The sequence below is a fragment of the Melanerpes formicivorus genome, unplaced genomic scaffold, assembly GCF_026170545.1.
Source record: "Melanerpes formicivorus ecotype bairdi unplaced genomic scaffold, bMelFor1.0.p_v2 SCAF_3, whole genome shotgun sequence".
NCBI lineage: Eukaryota > Metazoa > Chordata > Aves > Piciformes > Picidae > Melanerpes > Melanerpes formicivorus.
The window spans coordinates 18,224,089-18,245,359 of record NW_027142355.1 but is presented as its reverse complement, the minus strand read 5'-3'; the positions used below and the strand labels follow the sequence as shown (position 1 = coordinate 18,245,359).

Sequence of the window (21,271 nt, the reverse complement as noted above, 5' to 3'; positions counted from 1 at the left end):
CATTAGAAAGGAAGGGATGCACTTTCCTCAAAAATTGAGATTTCCAAATCTTCCAAAGACAACTGCTACTTGAGCCTCCAGTAGCAAAGATATGCCAATACAATTAATAGTCTTTGAACTTCCTTGGCCTGTGCTGACTAATTCTACCTGTATATAAAATTGTCCCAGGCTCTGTCATTTCCTACACTTAGTGAATCCTGAGAACATATTAGGAAAGTAAAGATACTGTATTATTCAGAGAAGGCATAAAGAATTTAGGAGTACTCTACAGCTGCTAATTAAAACAATCAAACCCCTGAAAACACACAAATGAAAATATCTCCCTGATAAAATATACATTTTGTTTCATTCAGCTGTGGCAGAAGGAAGACAAATGTTGGAGGATATGTCAGTATATTGTACGTGCAATTGTCTAAATCAGTGAAATATCTTTTCAGTCTTTGCATTTCTGCACAATAAATTTGTCATGCTCTAGCTTCAGAAGGCAGTGATGGAAGGCTGGTTGATCATTGAATTGCCCTTATTCCTTTATAAACTGTACAGTGCTATTAGAAGCTTTTGGAGATGTAAGACACACCAAGCAAATATCTGTTCTAATATCTTGTAAATTCCAGCATCAATGCTAATATTGCATCCTGGCTTGAGAGTGAGGAAATACTGGTATGTCTTAAGTCCAGTAGAATTTATACTTTAAAGCACATAGTTCTTGCTAAGACTGCTTGCTTTCAACACAGTATGTTGTTCATGCTACTCTCTGAGACGTTAGAGGATATATTTAAAATAGGCATTTGTGAAAATGTTGTGTGGGATCACAGCTTAATGGTGGTCAAACACAAGTAATTATTTTCCTGCCTCTTGCAACTGAATGCCTGCGATGACAGAGGCAGGATCTAGGCAAGTATGATTTTTCCATCACATCTGGCTTCCTCTCCATTTTTCTGATCCTAGCCAGGCAGTTAAAGATACCTCATCGCTGTCATTTTGCACTGCATACATGAGAAATCAAAGTGGAAGTCCTTCAATGCAAGAACTGCTTAGTTAATTCAAATTTCCAGAGGAAGGAAAAGCTTTAGGTTTCTTGCTTTTCAAGATCCTTTGTTGCATCTTTATAATTGTTTGGTTTTAATTACACCACAAAGGTTAGCTGACGTGCCTTGGGCAGAACTCACACATGAAGAGCTTCTTTTTCCTATTAGCTCCAGGCTGCTAATTTTGACACCTTTGTAATAAATCTGTTGTTAAGATGCAAAGTTTCAAGCTTGGCAGGACCTCAGGAAATCAAGAGAAGACGTAGCAATTCTTGTAGGAACAAGACTTGCAAAAGTGACAGATTAACAGGAATCATTTCCAGCTGAGCTAACCTATTTAAAAGTAGCAAGTACATGAAAAGGGAAAATGGGTAGAGTGTGTTACCAGAGAACTGTTACTTCTTGTGAAGTGAGTCTCAGCACTTAAACCCGTCTTTCTGAATGCCTGCAATATTTATGATACAGCCCTGAGGGGCCAAATGTAATTTCTACCACCCAGGGCTCTCTACTGGCTGGAAAGTTTGTGGTGAAAGGAAAAAATACTGTCTCTCCTGTGATAAGATCAAACTGTAATCAGACTGAAGAAGCACAGTTAATACCATGTTGCAAACAAGTATCACATGTTAAAACTCTTCTTATTTGCTTAATATTTAATTCTTTTAATTTCATTTTTATTAGAATGATATGGGAGGACAAAGGAGCCTAATAAACAAGTGGACTACTTTTCTGAAAGCCAGACTTGTGTGTTCGATACCAGGTCCTGAGGGAACAGACACACACTTTGATGAGCTGCGTAAGTGGATTAATCACTAATGGTCTGGTATCTGTATCAGTATCTGTATCAGGTCTGGTATCTGGTATCAGTATCTTTGGGGCTTTGTTGGTTGGTTGGGTTGGGTTGGGTTTTTTTTTGTGTTTGTACAAGCACTGAGACTATCTGCAAGTAGAGAGACAACAGAATATTAGTCAAATATTACCAAGGCAGAGATTAGAATTCAGACAAAAATAAAGCACCATTCTATATTTACAGATCTCCAAATTATAAATGGTAAATGCAGAAATGATCTGTGAATGTTCAATTAAAAAAAAATAAAAATTGTATTCCTGTTACAGAAGACATATTCTTGCTTTCTACAAGAGATGAGAGAAACCCACTTGTATACGGAGTCTTCACTACAACAAGGTGTGTGTTAAGATCCTGTTTGTCTCTGGAAACAAGAAGTAAAGATCTTACTCAGGCCTTTTATTAAATCCTTTTATTTCTAGTTCCTTATTCTTGGAAGCAGTGAGAGACTGCTTGAATAAGGCTTTGGGCTGTAGTCACTAAGGACAATATTTTCATAAGTTGAAATAATTAGTTATGTCCCTAAACCTTTGTGTGACTGACTTTTGAGAATGATTATAAAAATAAGGAAAATTTAACAAAAGCAAAACCGTTTATTTCAATCTTGTCTAGCTGAATTTACACATTTCATTCATATTTATTGAGCATATTTATTGATCATATTTACTGAGTTACTATTTAAGACAAATCATTGTTATGAAGCATTATTTCTGTAAGCAAGAATTTGACATCAACTGTTTCTTAGAGTCAAAACCCTCCATGCTTTAAAGTGATATTTCAGTGTTTTCATGGACAGAAGTTACAGAATAGTTATGCATCTTGAAGGCAGGCATCAACCTGGCCTGTATCAAAAACAGCGTGTTCAGCAGAAGGGAAGTGATTGTGTCCCTGTATACTCAGCCCTGTTGAGGCCACAGTTTGAGTACTGGGCAAGATTCTCAATGCCACAGTAGAGGAAAGACACTGAGGTCTTAGAGGCTGCTGAGAGGTTTGGAGGGTGTGGCATAAGAGGAGCAGCTGAGGGAGGTGGGGTTGTTTAGTCTGCAGAAGAGAAGGCTAAGGAGTGCTCTTAATGCTCCCTACAACTACCTGAAAGAAGATTGTAGTGAGGCTGCTGTTGGTCTCTTGTCCCAAGTAATTATCAATAGGATGAGAAGAAATGGTTTTAAGTTGTGCCTGGGGAAGTTTAGATTTGGCATTAGGAAAAGCTTCTAGACTTAGAGAGTGGTGAGGCACAGGAACAGGCTGCCCAAGGAGGTGGTGGAGTCTCTATTTCTGGAGGTGTTTGAGAACTGTGCAGATGTGGCACTTCAGAACATTAGTTTAGTGGTTACGACAGTAGGGTTATGAGTGGTCTCAATGATTTTGGAGGTCTTTTCCAACCTTCATGATTCTATGATTCTATCTTTATCTTGAGGGGAATAACCCATCTTTATCTTGAGGGGAATAACCCATCTTTATCCCAAGGGGATAGATTAATTAATTACTGAACCTCTCAGCTTCAATAGTGAGGTCTCTGCATAGAACTGTCTGAGTAGCCACACGCTGAACAGTATGAGTGCAATGAAATACTGTGAAGGCACTCCTTAACTCAGCAGCAGTCACCATAGTGGCTCCACAGAATGTATAACCACCTAAATTGTTTGAAATTGAAGAAACTCTTGCACAATAAATTAAATGGCATATGAAGTAACTAAAGGACATGCCACTCAACAACCTGGCATGGTGGTCTTTGGAAACTTGTCTGTTCAATGCAATTTGTAATTCTCAGGTGCACATATGATTTGGTCCCAAAGGCTAAGTTTAGATTTCATCTCAGAAAAACTTTAGTCACTGACCTCAAATATCTGTAGTTATCAGACTTGTACACATTGTTATTTTGAACCACTTGTGTCAGCTCTCAGGTGTAGGATTTATCCAAACATTAAACTCTGAAGAATTAGTAAATTCTCTGGATGTGTCATGCACTGAAGAGTTGTCAGCAATATTCATATCAATCCTCTTCTTCTTCAGCTCTGTCTTCAAGGGCTCTGCAGTTTGTGTGTACAGTATGGCAGACATCAGAGCTGTTTTCAATGGTCCTTATGCTCACAAAGAGAGTGTGGATCACCGGTGGGTACAATACGAAGGTCGCATCCCATATCCCAGACCTGGTACAGTAAGTGTCTCCTTAATTACACACTTCTATTTTTACTCAAAAGCAATCATGCTTCATACATGTCCCAGGAGTGGTAATTTATACTTTCCACTCAGGATGTTTCAAATTGTCCTCTCAACTCTTTGCCTTCTGTTGACAGCTCAGACTTCTACCTACCCTGTAGGTATATAAATATACATTTTTCCATGTCTCTGAGATAACATTGTGTCCAGACTATTTCCTGATTGTCTCTAATACTGTGGTCTGCTACTGTACTGGTATATTCCTATCTGTTTGGATCACCTTTTAGACATCAACACTTCATAAAAAGCCAAAGACATTCCTTTAGGATGAGGTATTTTATTGAAGCCTTATATTTCTCTTATCTTTATGTCTTGAAATCCTTTTCCTTGAAACATGATTATTTGTACTGTATGTTTGTACATGTATTTTGATGTAAAATAAGGAGTTAGTTCCTAGGGATTTTATGTGAAGAAAGATACATGATAGTAAGAGAAACTTATTATCTGGAAACACTTCTAAATCCCAATCTCTTAGACTTCATACGTAAGAACCCATCCAAAACAAGGAATAAAATTTTGAAAGATTTCCTAAAGAATTATTTCCCCTCTTCTGTCTCGATATTAAACTTGGAGAAGCAAGGATCTACCTTACAGCTGAGGAAGAAATATGTGTCTACTTCAAAAATTTCATTACAACTCTTCATAAACACAATGTTAAAGACTAATAATTTAAGAGTATCATCACTTAAGATATCATTCAGGATAACATTATATTATCTTGGTCAGGTATTCAGTGAACTAGTACTAGGCAGATGAATAAATCCTGCCAAGCACTGGGATACTGGAGGCTGAACTGCTGGTAGCTTAACCTGGAAGCCATCTGGGTATTTCTGCATTGTTTCTCTGACATCAGCACTGGTATAACCTTTGTGTCAGGCCACATTGTCTAGCTCATTTAACTCTTATTTTCACACATTGTGTCTCTGTCTTGTCTTCATCATCCTTCCAATGGACTCAAGTGTATGGTTCAAGCCCACGCTGTTTGCTGCACTTAGTGGTCCCAGGCTTCAGCAGGTCAGGCCCTGAGCCCTGATTCACTCCTCCCAATTACAGGCTAGTCACACAGGGTGTCTCTCTCTACAAAGACTAAGGCAGCTCCAGAGACTGATTTGGCCTGGCTAGTATCTGTGTTGCTGGAGAACATACTCTTGTAATTTATACAATTTAGACCCTGTAGTCTTTTGTATCTCTCTCTCTCTCATGCAGAACATATAGTGCTCCCAGAAATGAAGGTTGCAATTTATTTATTTTTTTAAGAACGTGCAGCTCCATTACTGGTTGAGAAGTGCAGATGTGTTTAGTTTTAAGTACAAAAATGGTGCCAGTGCGAACAATAGTTGGTCCCATGGCATCTAAAGAGATTAAAATAACTCTCTTGAAAAACTAAGAGTGCCCCATAATGAAGAACACTCAGCACAGATAGATGGGTGGTAAGCTCATTGCATTTTTGAGTGTATTAGCCATCACGTGGTGTAGCTAGGATTCACAAGGAAGGAAACAAGACAGGCTGAAACATGTCAGTGCTGATCTTTATCACTTATATGAATATTCATGCTTCTAAGTATTTCAGAATTTAAAGATGAACAGATATTTTCTATAAGCCCCTTAACTGTCCAACTGCTTCCTTTAAGCACCTGATAACTGCTCTGAAAAAATGCTCTCACAAAAATCCTTAGGACCTCCCTACTCAGTGGATTTTTGTAGGAGTTTGTCTGATCAAGGACTGAGAAGGGAAGTGGATTTTACTGAAGAAAGCTTTCAGAAGAAAGATATCTGTAGTATTTGCTCTGTGCATAAACTAAATGTATTGCTCCACAGTCAATGTTTTGTCTTCAGTGAGCTAGACTACAACACACTTCAGGCTCAGTGGTTTCACATACAGTATCCAAATAAGAATATACAATATGCAAATAAGCAGATTCATGCCATACTCTCATGTTTAATGTGCTATGCCAAACCTCTGTATATGAACATGTTTAGGCTGGGATCTGAAAAAAAACAGTGTAGTACTCAGAGGAAAGGAAAAGAAATTATGTGCTGTGGCCCTGCAGAACACTGCAGTGTGAATGCTGAAATGCTCTTCTTTAAATATTAATTTCATCATTTCTTGCCAGTTATGAGGTGGTCCAGGAATGTTCAGAAGAAAGCCAAAGAGAAATTTAAGCCCTACCTAAGTGTTGCCTACAGTTAGCATAGCCAGCACTGCCCTGATTTTGTATTTCTAATATTTTAAGCTACTGACAAAGTCTAAAAATGGCTACACTAGGAAATACATTTCCTTTGATATTTGGCTTTGAGAGAGGCACTAACTTCCTTTCTGCATTTACACAGAAGCAGGAGACTGCTTACCCTAATTTAACTTTCTGCTCAGTTACCCTTATCTCCTAAGTAAATAAAGCTGTTCACTATAGAGGCTGTTACCACTTTGATATTGAAATTTTGACAAAATGCTTCCTGTGGCAATTTGTGTCAGAGATAAACTCCCAACATGACCATGATATCATGCCTTTGCAATGCTGAGTGGCATGTGGGCAGCAGCAGCCCTGCCTACCGCAGTCCCAGCGTGGGCTGCCTGCCCTCTGCTGTTAAGTAAAGATCTTTGGACAGTGTGGCTGAGATCTCCAGCATGCTCCCCACCACTGACACCACAAAATGTACAACTCTCTAACTTCGCCCAGTGGTGTTAAAAAGCAAGTGGGAATAATGGGAATTAAACAGAGGCAAGGCTTCAAATCCATTTCAATTTGGAAGCTCAAAAACAAACAAACAAAAAACCCAACCAACCAAAAAACCCCACAAAAATTCCATGGTTCAGGCAGCCCCTCCACAGAGGGCAATTTGAAAGCCATGGGAGCTTTTGCTCTGTCTTATTTAGCTCTTTAAAAATTAGACTTGCATTTGTGCAGCTGTCCCCAGGTAACAAATCTAGTTTTCTTCCCGTCTCTTAGGTCTTCACCCAGGAAGTTATCCATTGGTAAAGAAATCATTAAAGACTTTATTTAAAGTGTGTTCTGTATTCTGAAACAGTTTTCTTAATGCCCACACAGTAATCACAGAAGGTATTTGAATAAGATTTTCCATGAATTAGGTGGGGAAAAAAAAAAAAAATTAACTTATTTACATGGCTATAAACATTGCAGTATCAGAGCAACTCACAGCGCCCCTTTGGAAATTCTGATGAGAAACACAGGAGTCATCCTCCTTTCATTGATGACAAGTAAATGTCATTAAGGTCAGATTTTTAGAGGTGTGTCAGTGTTGAAAGATGCTGTTTAATGCTTAGCCTGATCTACTTCAGAACATAGCACTCTAAATGATATCTAAGGCAACACCAAATATTTTTGATAGATCTAGATACTTTGCTTGTTAATTTGTTGAAGGCTCAAAACAGAGCTTCTAAGAGGCAAAGTAAGATTCTTGCAGTCCAAGACACTTGCTAGCCACAAGAAGAAACAGCCCAGAATGCTGCTTTTGTCCAGTTGAAGAGGTGTATGTCTCACCTCTTTCCACTCCAGATCTGAGTACACCCTGAGCTCCAGGGTGTACTTCCCTTACAAGCTCTCGTATTCTCTTTCTGTTGTTTTTTCTCCATCCCTTTATTTCTCCTGCTAATCTAGTGCACAGGTTGATCAAGCTGTGGTGTCCATCATATTGGGACTTGGCTGAGCCACAGAGGAATGCTGTCTGCCAAAAGCCTCCCCCCGTCCTTCTGTCTGGTTAGCTTTGCTGCTTTAATAAGTGTGTTCATAAAATACTGCAAGTTGTGCGGTTTACCTTGTTATTTTTAGACTTATCTTCCTCTTTCACCTGATCTGTTATAGGATAGACTGCATTCTTTGCTTCTCCAATTCCTCTCTTCTTTGATCTCCCCACTGTAAATGGGGCTGCTTAATTAAGTGAAATGTTTCATTTTATGGATTTATATTCTGGAGAAAGCCTCCTCCACCTCCTCTTACTTACCAACCTGTTTTCCCCAACATGAATCACGTTTCATTTCACAGCAGCCTTTCAAAATGCGGTGAACCCAGTCACCTTTTCTGATAGCAGATGTTGGCAGAAAATTGCAAAGTGCCACCTGCAAAGTCAGGTTCACTCACCTAGTTGGACTCAGCCCAGTTAGCGTCAGATTAATGTTCTTTTATGTCAGGTGTGTTGGATGAAAAACAATACAAAGAGCTCAAGACAAACACTTGAAAGGTAGAACAACTCCCATACATCTAATGAGATGGAAACTCTATCTTAAAAATAAATATGTGAAATTCAAATAATTTGTAGGGACTCTTTTGTGTCTGTTTGTGCTCTTTTATGGTGGGGAGGGGATAATGTTGATTCCATTTAAAATTTGTGTTGCTTGTTTGTCTCCTGCAAAACATAACTCATTCTCTTCTCCCCGGCCATATTCAAGACTTGCTATGAGTAGCTGCAAGGTTATGATGAATGTCTTCCTGCTGAGTGTCCAGTCCATCTGGATCAACTCTTCCATCCTGTAGAGAAGCACTAAGGCTTTCTGCACAAAGTGTATTGTGCAGCTCTGATCAGAAAAAGTCACATGGATTAGGCCATTCAGGAGCCCAAGTTACCTCTTCAGAAAAGCTGATGGTTGAATTTCCAGTGGCAAATTAGTGCCTATGCCCTCAGAGTCAGCTGTCATATTATCCATCTCTCTCAGCTGTCATCTAATCCACAGAAGGTCATAAACCTCAGATTCAGAGTATGTATTTCTTTATGAATTCTACCAGGGGGGTAGGGGAGGTGGGGAAGTTCAATGTGTTGGGTGTGTGGGAGGTCCTCCTTGAACACAGAAAATATTAGTTGAAGGTAGTCCTATTCCTCTGCATTTTGCATGGTGGATTAATAATAATGGAACTTATTTAGAGTTCAGAAATATTTGCATTACATCATAGAAGCATGCTGACTATAAGACCATATCTCCTTGCTAGTTAAATATTAATTCATTGAGAGCTTGGGATAAAAGGACCATGTGTTTAAATCATTCCCTCTGAGGGAGGGTCTGGTGCTCCATTTCCTGCTGCACTTAGCATAAAATAGAGTGCTTTTCAGGGGTAAACAGGTCTTCTCCCATTCTGGTTAACATCTGAGCAACATTCTTACTATTTTCCCCTAAGCTAAGAGCTGATCATCCCATGAAAACTGAAACACCTTCAGCAGGAAGCAGTAAGGAACTATCAGGATGGCTACGGTCCACACAACTAGAATGAAGGGACACCTTACAAAGGAAGGAAGCCCACACTAAGACATCTAATTGCCTGTTATTGGAGAGCTTAAAGAAATATTTCACCCATTAATATTTCACGCTACCAAATTCAGATGCTCTCAAGAGAGTAACTTTTTTGGTCTGGTGCTTAGTTCTCCTTGTGAAACACATAAAATTTATCAGCCATATACATAGCAAAATCTACCAGACACCCGCTGCACTCACTATTATCAAATTCCTGTTGTGTATCTAGCCTATGGGTGTTTGAGTCTCATTTTTAAGTGGCTTAATATGACAAGACACTTTAAAACTGGTATTTCCAGCATACTTGAAATAGAAACCCTTTCATTTTGAACCTCAGAGGGGACTGTCTTCAGTTTTGAAATTGGCAGCTAATAGCAGCACTGCTGAACTAAAGATACATCATTCAATGAAGAGGATATTTTTTTCTTACGCACTTTATAGCTAGGTTCCGAAATTGTCACAGTTTTAATAGGTGTTAGATCCAGCAGCTCTTACTCACTTCGCTGGATGGTGTGAAGGACTACTCGTTTTGGCAAATTGAAAATTTATTTAGGATCCCAAACTATGACACCAGCTTTTGAAAATCTTGGTCAGTGTTCCCACATAATGTTAACACAGACACACTGTATTTCTCAGCAATGTGTGAGATCTACACATCCAGTACGCTACTGAGAAGCAAATTTAATAAATCAAGTGAAAAAAAGGAGAAAAGTTTACATATGAGTAGTCTTGGTAAATTAGTGTGTGTTTGCTTATTTGATAAAGATTAGCTTTAGTTTACCACCTCCTCATAACATTTGAATACAAATAAAAGGTGAGGAAACAGAAGACATCTTTGTATATCACCTGATATGAGAACTTAGCCCAGGGTGATTACTGTCAAATAGACCTCACACAGAAGACACTTTAAAAGTTTTGTGCCACAGATTTTATGGAGCAGTTGAATAGAGATGTCATTTGAAGTTCAAACTGTTTCTGCTTTTGTTTGTTTGTTTTGTTTGCTTTTAATTTCTTAACATACGTTTGTATCAAGTTACCGTTCATGGCAGTGAAGGCCCTAAAGAACCCCAGAAAAATAAATTATATGGTGAATAATTTTCTTGCAGAATTCTTATTAAGCATTTGTCATTTTACTATGTAATGCCATTAATGTGATTTGTTAAGGGACATAGTTTATCATCAGAGTTGTTGGAGTTAGATAATGGTTGGACTCAATGATCTTAAAGTTTTTTTCTAACCAAAACAATGCTATGATTCTATGATTCTAATTTTTCTTGATCTTATCTATCTAGGAGAAAAGTGGCAAATCTGGGCTACTTGTTTAAACTTCTCCATAAGAAGGAAAGATAAGTATTTCCTTCATGCAATCCCATGAAGTCAAGATAAGAATCTAGGTTAGGTGAGATGAAACTCATCCTACTGCAAAAGCAGGAGATGCTGAGAGAGCATAAGTGATGGTGTTATAAGAAATTATATAAATTCTCTTGTAGTCCATGTGAAACTATGCTGCCAACCTACTGCTGTGACATTTGATATAAATGCAAATCTCTTATTGTCTCCAGTGGGAAATGTCACATATCTTAGCATCTGTTGCTAAGGATGTGAATGAATGTTCTCTGTCAACTGGGCAGAGAACACCCATATCACTATCATGAGCCATACAACAGGATGTGAACTCACACTTTCAGAGGTGAAAGGCTGCTTCATTCACCCACTTGGCCATGCAGCCTTTGTCGTCATACATCCTACTGATTGCTATGAAAGGAAGCACAAGCTTGCAGGAATTTTCTGCAAAGATGGGTGGACACAGCTTTCAACAGCTGCCTGAGGACTTTGCCAAAGGCTGACCAAAATAAATTTGTCAGTCCCCTGTTCCATTCATCATGCCACAGTGAGTGATGCCTTTGGAAACAGCTCCATTGGCCAAGTATAACAAAGTCACACCTGCCCAGCTGTTATTGGTGGTTATGATGACTTAGAATGGGATCCAAAGCCCTCTGAAATAACTGGAAAAGGCCCTGTTGACTCAAAAGAATCTTTGGATCATACCCTTAGTCCTTGTTTCTACTAAATTAACTGCACAAACTGGCTAAGATTTCCCTATATCATGCATGGAGAGGTTTGGGCCTGTTGGATTACTGTAGTTTTGTGTTGATAAATATTTTATCCTAGTGATTTTTGGTAAGTGTTGTCGTTGCTCTCATCTTCCTGTGCTGATGTATTTCTGGCAAACAATAATTGGGACACCTTTAAGATCTAGGGGGCTGCTCCCATTTTTCATATAGAAATGGACTTCTGGGATTGAGTTGTGAATAAATGAACAATCAACAAATTTACACATAGTGGAACAAATCCTAACCACAAGCTCTTAACTGACACCACAGACTGAGCACATGTCAAACTGGACGTTTGGGAATGTGAACTAATGTTTTCTCTGTCAAAATTAGCAAAAAAGGAGGCTGCAGAAAAACTCCACTGCAAATTGTAACTTTCTCCTGACAGATTCCAGAGGCATTATTTAATCACATTCCTTCATTGACTGTATTGTGGCTCCACCTGGCAGAAAGTGCAGGGATTGCTTAGCTAAAAATAGTATTTAAAAAGCAGCAGTTTTTATGTCAAACACTGTCACCAAGTGGAATAGTGTTTCTAGTGCATGGTATTGTTAGCCCGGATTTCTAGTGGCTCATTAACACATCTAGATGCCTTCAGATTCTAAAGAGAAACTTTCTCAGACCCAGATCAGAGATAAAGTGTAAAACAAGGCATGGAAAAGAGATTCAGACAACCATAGGAATGAGAGCAGAGATAGGTGAGCATGAGAGATGAAGGGTCACCAACAGAATTGACCTTGCAAGTATGTTCCTGGACTTACCATGAAAGGCATAGAAGGGGGAAATTTGAAGGAGGTTGAAAAGATGGGCTTGTGTGTGGTCTTTACTTTGTGTAAGTCAAAGAAAAACTGTTCAATAGTTGTATGGGTTGTTGTTGTTGTTGTTTCAGTATGGGTCTTACAGAGGTGGGAGCTAACCAACCTAATCAGGAAGTGTCTGAGGGAGTGACCACTATAGCAGCTGTCTGGACCAGGAGAAGATAAGACTGTGCTGTTCAAAACCAGAGAAAAAAATGATGGTGCAGTAGCTGAGCTTTGATCCTGGGTAAAAGTTTCAGCTATGTGCATGAGTAAGGAAAGTCTCTTCTGAGAAATAATGAGTTGCAAGGATCATCTGGCATCTGGAAACTCTGCCATTTTTAGAATATATGAATAGGAGGCACAGAAGGTTCACTGAAACATGAGCTGCAAGCCACATAGAGGGAAAAGATGGATGTAGCTGTTTCAATATAATAATAATAATAATAATAATAATAATAATAATAATAATAATAATAATAATAATAATAATAATAATAATAATAATAATAATAGAATGTAGTTGAAGCATTTACTAGAGACTTTCACCCTCTCTTATTCAAGCCCTTAGGGCATGCTCGGAATGACCTTACCCACTTCTGGATCATCGCATTAGCAGGGCAGAAGCTCAGCCTCAATAAGAGGAGTTGAAATACAAAGAACAGAAAAACTGCTATGTGAGAAGATGCTGCACTTCAAATATTTGAGGTTACCTTATGGTGGCCACCGGAGGGCACTCCAGGCTTAGTGTTGAGACTCACACTGATACCTGCCCGGGTTCAGCATGTAGCAAATTTAACTGCACATTGGTACTTGAATCTTGGAAGTAAAGCTAGACAGCATGACGGGTCTCATTCACTCCAGACTTTATTTCGTTGTCTTTGTAAAATTTCCAATATTAAAGGGAATCTGTGAGTGGGACAAGAAGGTGAAATTTGTTGCAGATACACTGAGATCGTCACAAGAATTTCTCTGCCTTGAAAGCAGTGCTTTCAAAAAAATGAAGTAGCAGTGACTGAGCCCTCCTCGGATAAGCAAGTGAGCAACCTGATTTCTCACTGATTTCACAAATATTCTCACTGGAAACTTCATTTTACCAATTTTCTGAAGTCATCTGAACAAATGGTATATATTGTGGTATTATATAGAAGTAATTTCTAAATATTTAAATACAAAATAGCTCTTTTACTAAATTATTAGATTTTTTTAATGGCTAAATTTTCTGGGGTCCAATATGTGCTTAAAAATAATAAATAAAATCTGCATCACAGTGCTGAATGTACTACTTGAATGTTAATTATAATGTATTTTTGTTATTGGTGATCAAGTGATATGAATGTTAAGGTATGTCTCATGCTTTCTTCAGGAGCACTGATAGATGAAGAAATATTAAGAGACAATTAGTGATAAAACAAACAAAAAAATGCATAGCTGTTAGCAGTTTGCATTAACAGATATATTAATACAATAAATATTAATTAATTGAATTTTTATCCAGTGTTAAAGAGACAACTTCTCTTGTCCTTAATTTCTTAGAGAAGTTAAGGGAGTTCCTCTCCCCTCTAAGTTATAATTTAAGCTATCAAAATCTCTGACCGAGAAAGTAAAAGATGTAAGTGTTATTCTTCAAAGCTAGCATGTATCTATGGGAAGTTGCAGGTGTAAGAATATAACCAACAAAAATGGAAGATATATATTCTGCATAGTAGTACAAGTGAGCAAGATGAAACAAATTAACAAATTTTGAATGCTTTTAAAAGATACAGGGGAATAAGTCAGAAAAAGATAAAGGAAAATGAAGTTGAGGACAAAGAGCTTTTGAAGTGAAGTAAAAAATTAAAAGAAGAAAAATTAGATAAATGAGTGAAGAAATGAAGCTTTTGATGAACCAGAGGAGCAGACATTGCTGGTGTGCTCCAATGCTCTCAAATCAACACTGAGATTTTTCAATTGTAAATCAAGTTAGCAGCCACTGACATGTGTGCTTTACAACTGATTCAACTGATCTAGACCAGACAGCTTTCCTACCAGGCCAAGAAACCTGCAGATGACTTGTATTTACCTAGCATTCCTTTAATCTTCTTGTTCTCTCTCTTTCATTCAGTGTCCAAGCAAAACCTATGATCCACTCTTAAAGTCTACCAGAGACTTTCCTGATGAAGTCATTAGCTTTATCAAACGCCATCCGTTGATGTACAAATCTGTTTACCCTGTGACGGGAGGCCCAGTGTTCACTCAAATCAACGTGGACTATCGTTTGACTCAGATTGTGGTGGATCACGTCATGGCTGAGGATGGGCAATATGATGTTATTTTCCTGGGAACAGGTAGGAGAAAGGGTGTCCACTATCATTCTGCACATTATACATTCTTTGAGAGCACTTTTAGTCTGGCAGTTCCTATATAAATCTACAGATTGCCCTTTTTTCCTGTGCATGCATCTTTGGGAAGCATGAAAGATGCTCCTGATTCTGTGTCACGACTTCATGAAAATGCTTAGATTAGATGAATTTGTCACAACAAGAGATTGCTACTGTTGGGATTTTAATGCCTTCTGGTCTTAAGGTGCTGAACCAGTTAAGGGTCAGAGTGTCTGGACTATGTTACCCTCTGAGTAGCACTCAGTACTTTTCTTTACATATGGTCGTCTGCCTTCAATTACTGCTAGCAGCACAATCACCAACCAGTTAAAAGGAAAACAAAACCCAAAATCTTATTAGCTTCAAGGAGTACCTCCTTTTATCAGTAGTGGCATAGTGCTTCTTTATTCTTTAGTGCTTCTTTATATCTGCTGGGATCTTAACATAGCAGAGAGGAGGCAATCTAGGAGGTTCTTAGAATGCATGGAGGACAGCTTCTTATACCAGGTGCTGCGTGAGCCTACCAGAGGTAAGGCTATGCTTGACCTCCTCTTCACCAATAGGGAAGGGCTGGTGGGCAGTGTGGTGGTCAGAGGGTGTTTAGGGGCCAGTGACCACGAGATAATTGAATTCTCAGTATTTGGTCAAGCTAAGAGGGGTAGCAAGAAGACCTCCACTCTGGATTTCCGGAGGGTGGACTTCAGGCTACTCAAGGAACTAATTCAGAGGGTTCGTTGGGATAAAGCCCTTAAAAACAAAGGGGTCCAGGAGAGCTGGACCTGCTTCAAGGAAGAATTATTGAAGGCTCAGGGACAGGCTGTGCCAATGTGCCAGAAGATGAGCCGCCGGGGCAGACGGCCAGCCTGGATGATTAATGAACTTTTAATAGAACTAAGGGAAAAAAAGAGGGTGTATCATCATTGGAAGAAAGGTGAGGCAACCCATGAAAAATGTAAGGATGTTGCTAGGTCTTGTAGGAAGAAAATTAGGGAGGCAAAAGCACATTTGGATCTTAGACTGGCCTCTGCTGTGAAGGACAACAAAAAGTCCTTCTATAAATACATTAATAGCAAGAGAAAGGGCAAGGACAACCTCCACTCCTTGGTGGACATGGAGGGGAACGTTGTATCAAAGGATGAGGAAAAGGCAGAGATACTTAACACCTTCTTTGCCTCAATTTTTACTAGCAGGACAGAATGTCTTCCAGACAGGTGGCCTCCAGAGCTGGCAGAAGGAGCCAGGGAGCAGCATAGTTTCCCTCTGGTCCAGAATGGGGTAATTGGTGATCTGCTCAGCCGCTTGGATCCCCACAAGTCCATGGGACCAGATGGGATCCATCCTAGGGTGCTGAGAGAGCTGTCAGAGGAGCTGGCCAAGCCGCTTTCCATTATTTTTCAGCAGTCCTGGCTCACTGGAGATGTCCCAGAGGACTGGAAGCTGGCCAACGTGGTGCCCATCCACAAGAAGGGCCGGTTGGATGAGCCAGGGAATTATCAGCCTGTCAGCCTGACCTCAGTACCAGGCAAGATCATGGAACAGGTCATCCTGAGTGCAATCACACAGCACTTACAGGATGGCCAAGGGATCAGGCCTAGCCAGCATGGATTTAGGAAGGGCAGGTCCTGCCTGACCAACCTGATCTCCTTCTATGATCAGGTGACCCACCTGGTGGATGTGGGGAGGCCTGCGGATGTACTCTACCTGGACTTCAGCAAGGCCTTTGACACTGTCCCCCATGGCAAACTGTCAGCCCATGGCTTGGATGGGAGCACACTGTGATGGGTTAGGAACTGGCTGGAGGGACGAGCCCAGAGAGTGGTGGCAAATGGTGTCACATCCAGCTGGCAGCCAGTCACTAGTAGAGTCCCCCAGGGATCAGTGCTGGGCCCCATCCTCTTTAACATCTTTATTGATGATCTGGATGAGGGCATTGAGTCCATCATCAGTAAATTTGCTGACGACACCAAGCTGGGGGCAGGAGTTGATCTGCTGGAGGGTAGAGAGGCTCTGCAGAGAGACCTGGACAGGCTGGACAGATGGGCAGAGTCCAGTGGCATGAGATTTAACACATCCAAGTGCCGGGTTCTGCACATCGGCCACAGCAACCCCATGCAGTGCTACAGGCTAGGGTCAGAGTGGCTGGAGACCAACCAGGTGGAGAGGGACCTGGGGGTGCTGGTTGATGGTAGGCTGAACATGAGCCTGCAGTGTGCCCAGGTGGCCAAAAAGGCCAATGGCATCCTGGCCTGCATCAAGAACAGTGTGGCCAGCAGGAGCAGGGAGGTCATTCTGCCCCTGTACACTGCACTGGTTAGGCCACACCTCGAGTCCTGTGTCCAGTTCTGGGCCCCCCAGTTTAGGAAGGATGTTGACTTGCTGGAACGAGTCCAGAGAAGAGCAACGAAGTTAGTGAGGGACTTGGAACACAAGCCCTATGAGGAGAGACTGAGAGAGCTGGGGCTGCTTAGCCTGGAGAAGAGGAGATTCAGGGGTGACGTTATTGCTGTCTACGACTACCTGAAGTGGGGTTGTAGACAGGCAGAGGTTGGTCTCTTCTCCCAGGCAGCCAGCACCAGAACAAGAGGACACAGTCTCAGGCTGCTCCAGGGGAGGTTCAGGCTGGAGGTCACACTGGAGGTGTTCAGGAGGAGACTTGACAGGGTGCTTGGTTGCATGGGTTGGTTGATTAGGTGGTGTTGGATGATAGGTTCGATGTGATGATCTTGAAGGTCTCTTCCAACCTAGTTTATTCTGTTCTATTCTAAAACTCATATGACACTGAACATCAAGGAAAATTTTATAATTGAGCTTAAGGCAACAATTCCATTTAAATACTTTTAAAGACATTGCTTAGCAACATGAATAACTTCAAACAAGGGGACCAGCACTGAACAGAGAGGTTAAACAGCTCTGTCAGGGAGAAAAATAAAATTACAAAAAGTTGCCTTGCCTTTTTTTTTTTTAATATGGATAATTAAATATCTCTTTACATTTTTATGATAATTACATGCCTTAAGGAAAAAAAGTCTAGTTTAACCAGTGTAATTAAATTTAGAATAACTGGATGAATCGACATTGGTGAAGTAATAATCTACAATCTTAATCCAATGGAATTTCTTGTTCTTAATCTACAAACTGAAATTGAATAGTTGCTGTCTACAACTACCTGAAGGGAGGTTGTAGCCAGGTGGGGGTTGGTCTCTCCTCCCAGGCAACCAGCACCAGAACAAGAGGACACAGTCTCCAACTGCACCAGGGGAGGTTTAGGCTGGATGTTAGGAAGAAATTCTTCACAGAAAGAGTGATTGGCCATTGGAATGGGCTGCCCAGGGAGGTGGTGGAGTCATCATCATTGGAGGTGTTTAAGAAGAGACTGGATGGGGCTCTTGGTGTCATAGTTTAGTTGATTAGATAGTGTTGGATGATAGGTTGGACTCGATGATCTTGAAGGCCTTTTCCAACCTGGTCTCATCTGGTCTATTCTATTCTTCTACTCCTATTCTATTCTATTCTATTCTATTCTATTCTATTCTATTCTATTCTATTCTATTCTATTCTAAGTAATAGTTCTTATAAATCACTTCTCACTGGTAGATCTGAACTGTTTGCTGAGAAGCCCACTGTCATTATGTCCATCTCACAACAGTTGAAACTAAGGTACATGCAGATGAAAAGGTTTATTCAAGGGCAATAGATGAGCGACTACCATGAGCGTAGAGAGATTAAGAGCTTTGTTTGAATTCTATGCTGATGCTCTTGGGTTGCAAACAAATTTTCTGGCCTCTATGGAAATTTGGTGTCACATAGTGTAGTTTGATAGATATGGATATTCTGAAGTAATTTAGGGAAAGAAGTGAATTGTCACAGAGCACGGCCTCAGAAATTGTAGGCTGCTTCAGCCTTCAGGAGCTTCCCAGCTGTGTTATCACACACAAGAGTCCAGCTATAGCCTCTCTTGGACCATTTGCGTCTTTTTAGCTCAGTGTATGTCATAACTCTTGTCTTCCAAAGAAAGACTGTGTGAAAGTCCCTTTATGATCCCCACAAGTCTAAGTACAGTGGTGTCAGAAAGAAAAACACAACTTCATAAGAAAGAACATTAAAGTCCCGTTTGCTCCCTTGCTGCATGTGAAGGCTCCTAATAAGCTTTAGACGTGCTGATGGGAAATCCTTGCTGCTTTCTGTATGCAGTCTTTAATATAGCAAACAGAGAAGGTAAGGGAACACATTCCCAAGCTATGAGATATCTAGAATTTGAAAGTACTCACTAAAACTTACTTTTCTGGCAATAACAGTGAGAAAAAGTAATTTAAAACTTATCTGTTTGAAAAGGTGCGTTCACTATTTAAAATGCACAAAACATTATTGTAGTGGCTATAGAGGCTGTTTGCAGATGTTTGCTATCCCCTCTATAAAATTTGTCTTAGTAATTATATTATATGAGACCAGCAGCTCAAATACTCCCAAGTTAACTGTTTCTACCCAGCACCAATGTTAATTAGAGGTGTCAAGGCCACCATGTGTGAAGCAGTCACTAGGCGGCACCCTGTAACACACAGATACTCATTTATCTGCAGCGCCTTACTTAAAAGTGAGCTTCACATTTCTGTTCTATTTTATCCTCTGAACTCTTCTTATGAAAAAAAAACAAACAAACCAAAAAAACCACAAACTGGATAAAATTCCAAATTTTGTAGAGGCAGACAAAATACAGGTATGTCAAATAACCCAGGAGATTTTGAGCAGCAGATCATAAGCTTGTTTGAATGTATGCAAGCCACTTATATATATATGTAACCTTTGGCAAACAAATAACAAATCTCTACTACATAAGGCCAACTTAAATACTTTTGTCTGTGATTTGTAATATGATCTTCAATAGTTTGCGAAAACAAGAATGAAAATCTTATTCTTTCCTTTGTAATGTATTATTTTTTATCATATCAATATTATACATAGTGTTTAAGACTGCTCTGCACTGTGCCAATTCCACATAGTAGCACCCAGTCCACTTCCTCTAAGCAGTTTTTATGTTTTGGGTTGGTTTGGTTTAGTTTTGTTGGGTTTTGTTTTGTTTTAAACCAGTTAAAGATTCACCAGTGTGTAATGGTCTGAGATTAAATGAGCAACTATTCTTTTCACCAAGCAGAAGTTTAGGTTAAAATAAATGAAAATATTTAGCTTTTTAAATTGTCTATAGAACTAATTTCTGTAATGACTGAAGTAAAATTTTGATTTTGAGTGGAGATTTAGTTAAAAAATGTCCCTAAAATGAAAATATAAATAAAAATAGTGCATTGCTCAACTCTTCACATTAAAATGAAACCTACTTCTGTCTGAGATGCTATACTAGATGAAAATTAATTCTATGAAAACAAAAAGAATATAATTTTCTTACATGTTTTTCCCCTAAGCTGGACATCTTTGGTGTTTGATGGACCCCAATTCTGGCTTAGGAAAACATGCAAAAACTTCTAGCTGTCAGGATGGATATGCTTGTCTGTGTTTGTGTGTGTGCGTGTTTGTGCAGTAGGAGAATTAGACCATCCCTGCCAGGAGCATCCTACAATTGTGTTGACTCAGCCATGTATTAAGACCATAAATGTATTGTATAGAGCTATGTAGATAGCACTTGATGCAGACAGGGGTAAAAGTTGTTTGAAGGCTACATCTTTGATGTATTAACATTATCTTCAGGGCATGAAATGGAGGTACACTGACAAATAGCTGTGGGGTTTACATATGACTATTTGTTTCAGACATAGGCACAGTTCTGAAAGTTGTGAGTATTACAAAGGAGAAGTGGACTAAGGAGGAGGTGGTCCTGGAAGAGCTTCAGATATTCAAGGTAAACATTAGCAGTCACAACATCAATTAAACATTATTCAGGGGATTTAAGGCCCACACTGGCTTTGTCTGGTTGGTTATTTACAGGAGCTAGTTCAAGTTTCCAGAAGGACACTGTAAATTTTTAAATGTCTTGGTATTCTTTGACTCAATTGAAAAATGTTTACAGCTAAACAGACGATGATTTTTAAAGTGAAAGTCTCATTTATTCTGCCACCTTCCAGTTTGAAATCTTCTCATGAGCTCAGTTTTCTTAGTAGTAGTATTTTATTTTTAATGCAAATTTTCTACTGCCTCAGCTTTATGATTAAATGCAATTATAAAACCTTATGCAATCAAAATTCAGCTGATGCAGAGATTTTTTTTTTAATTAACAAATTTAGGAATTGAAAACATCAAGAAAATAAAAGAAAGTTGATTTTGATTCTCAATGTGGTTGAATTTATTTGTGAATGTTATTCAACATCTCTGACCATTCTGAGTTGGTTATTCTGGTTGAGTGATAAATAAGAAAAGTAACCACTCTGTGTAGCTCTTTTTTTTTCTCTCCAGTTTTCACCTTGTTTTTTTTCCATCAACATTTATCTGCATCTGTGGCGTTTTGATTACTTTCTGTCTTAGCCAGAATTTCTTCCTGAACTAAATAAACAAATTTTGAACTTGGAGACGATGTTTTCTAAGTGTAAGGACGGGACCTTTAATAATTATTTCAAAGAGCATACTTCTCCATATGCCTTTTGGTATGTCATGTGTATGATCAAACTTTGATTTAAAGTATCTGCATATCTTCTTCCCACTGTCTCGGACATCAATTATAAATAT

General features: G+C 39.4%; 1 protein-coding gene across 3 annotated transcripts in view; it reads left to right on the top strand.

Moving 5' to 3' along the window:
• The window catches only part of SEMA3D (semaphorin 3D), a 148,649-nt gene that overhangs the window by 106,141 nt on the left and 21,237 nt on the right, over nucleotides 1-21,271 (top strand). For 2 of the 3 annotated variants that reach the window (XM_068167895.1, XM_068167904.1), the window contains exons 9-13: nucleotides 1,707-1,821; nucleotides 2,142-2,211; nucleotides 3,886-4,030; nucleotides 14,347-14,569; nucleotides 20,362-20,450. In XM_068167895.1, coding sequence (XP_068023996.1) covers nucleotides 1,707-1,821; nucleotides 2,142-2,211; nucleotides 3,886-4,030; nucleotides 14,347-14,569; nucleotides 20,362-20,450 — 642 coding nt within the window. The remainder of the gene's footprint in view (nucleotides 1-1,706; nucleotides 1,822-2,141; nucleotides 2,212-3,885; nucleotides 4,031-14,346; nucleotides 14,570-20,361; nucleotides 20,451-21,271) is intronic. The other variant, XM_068167912.1, reaches the window with a different exon arrangement.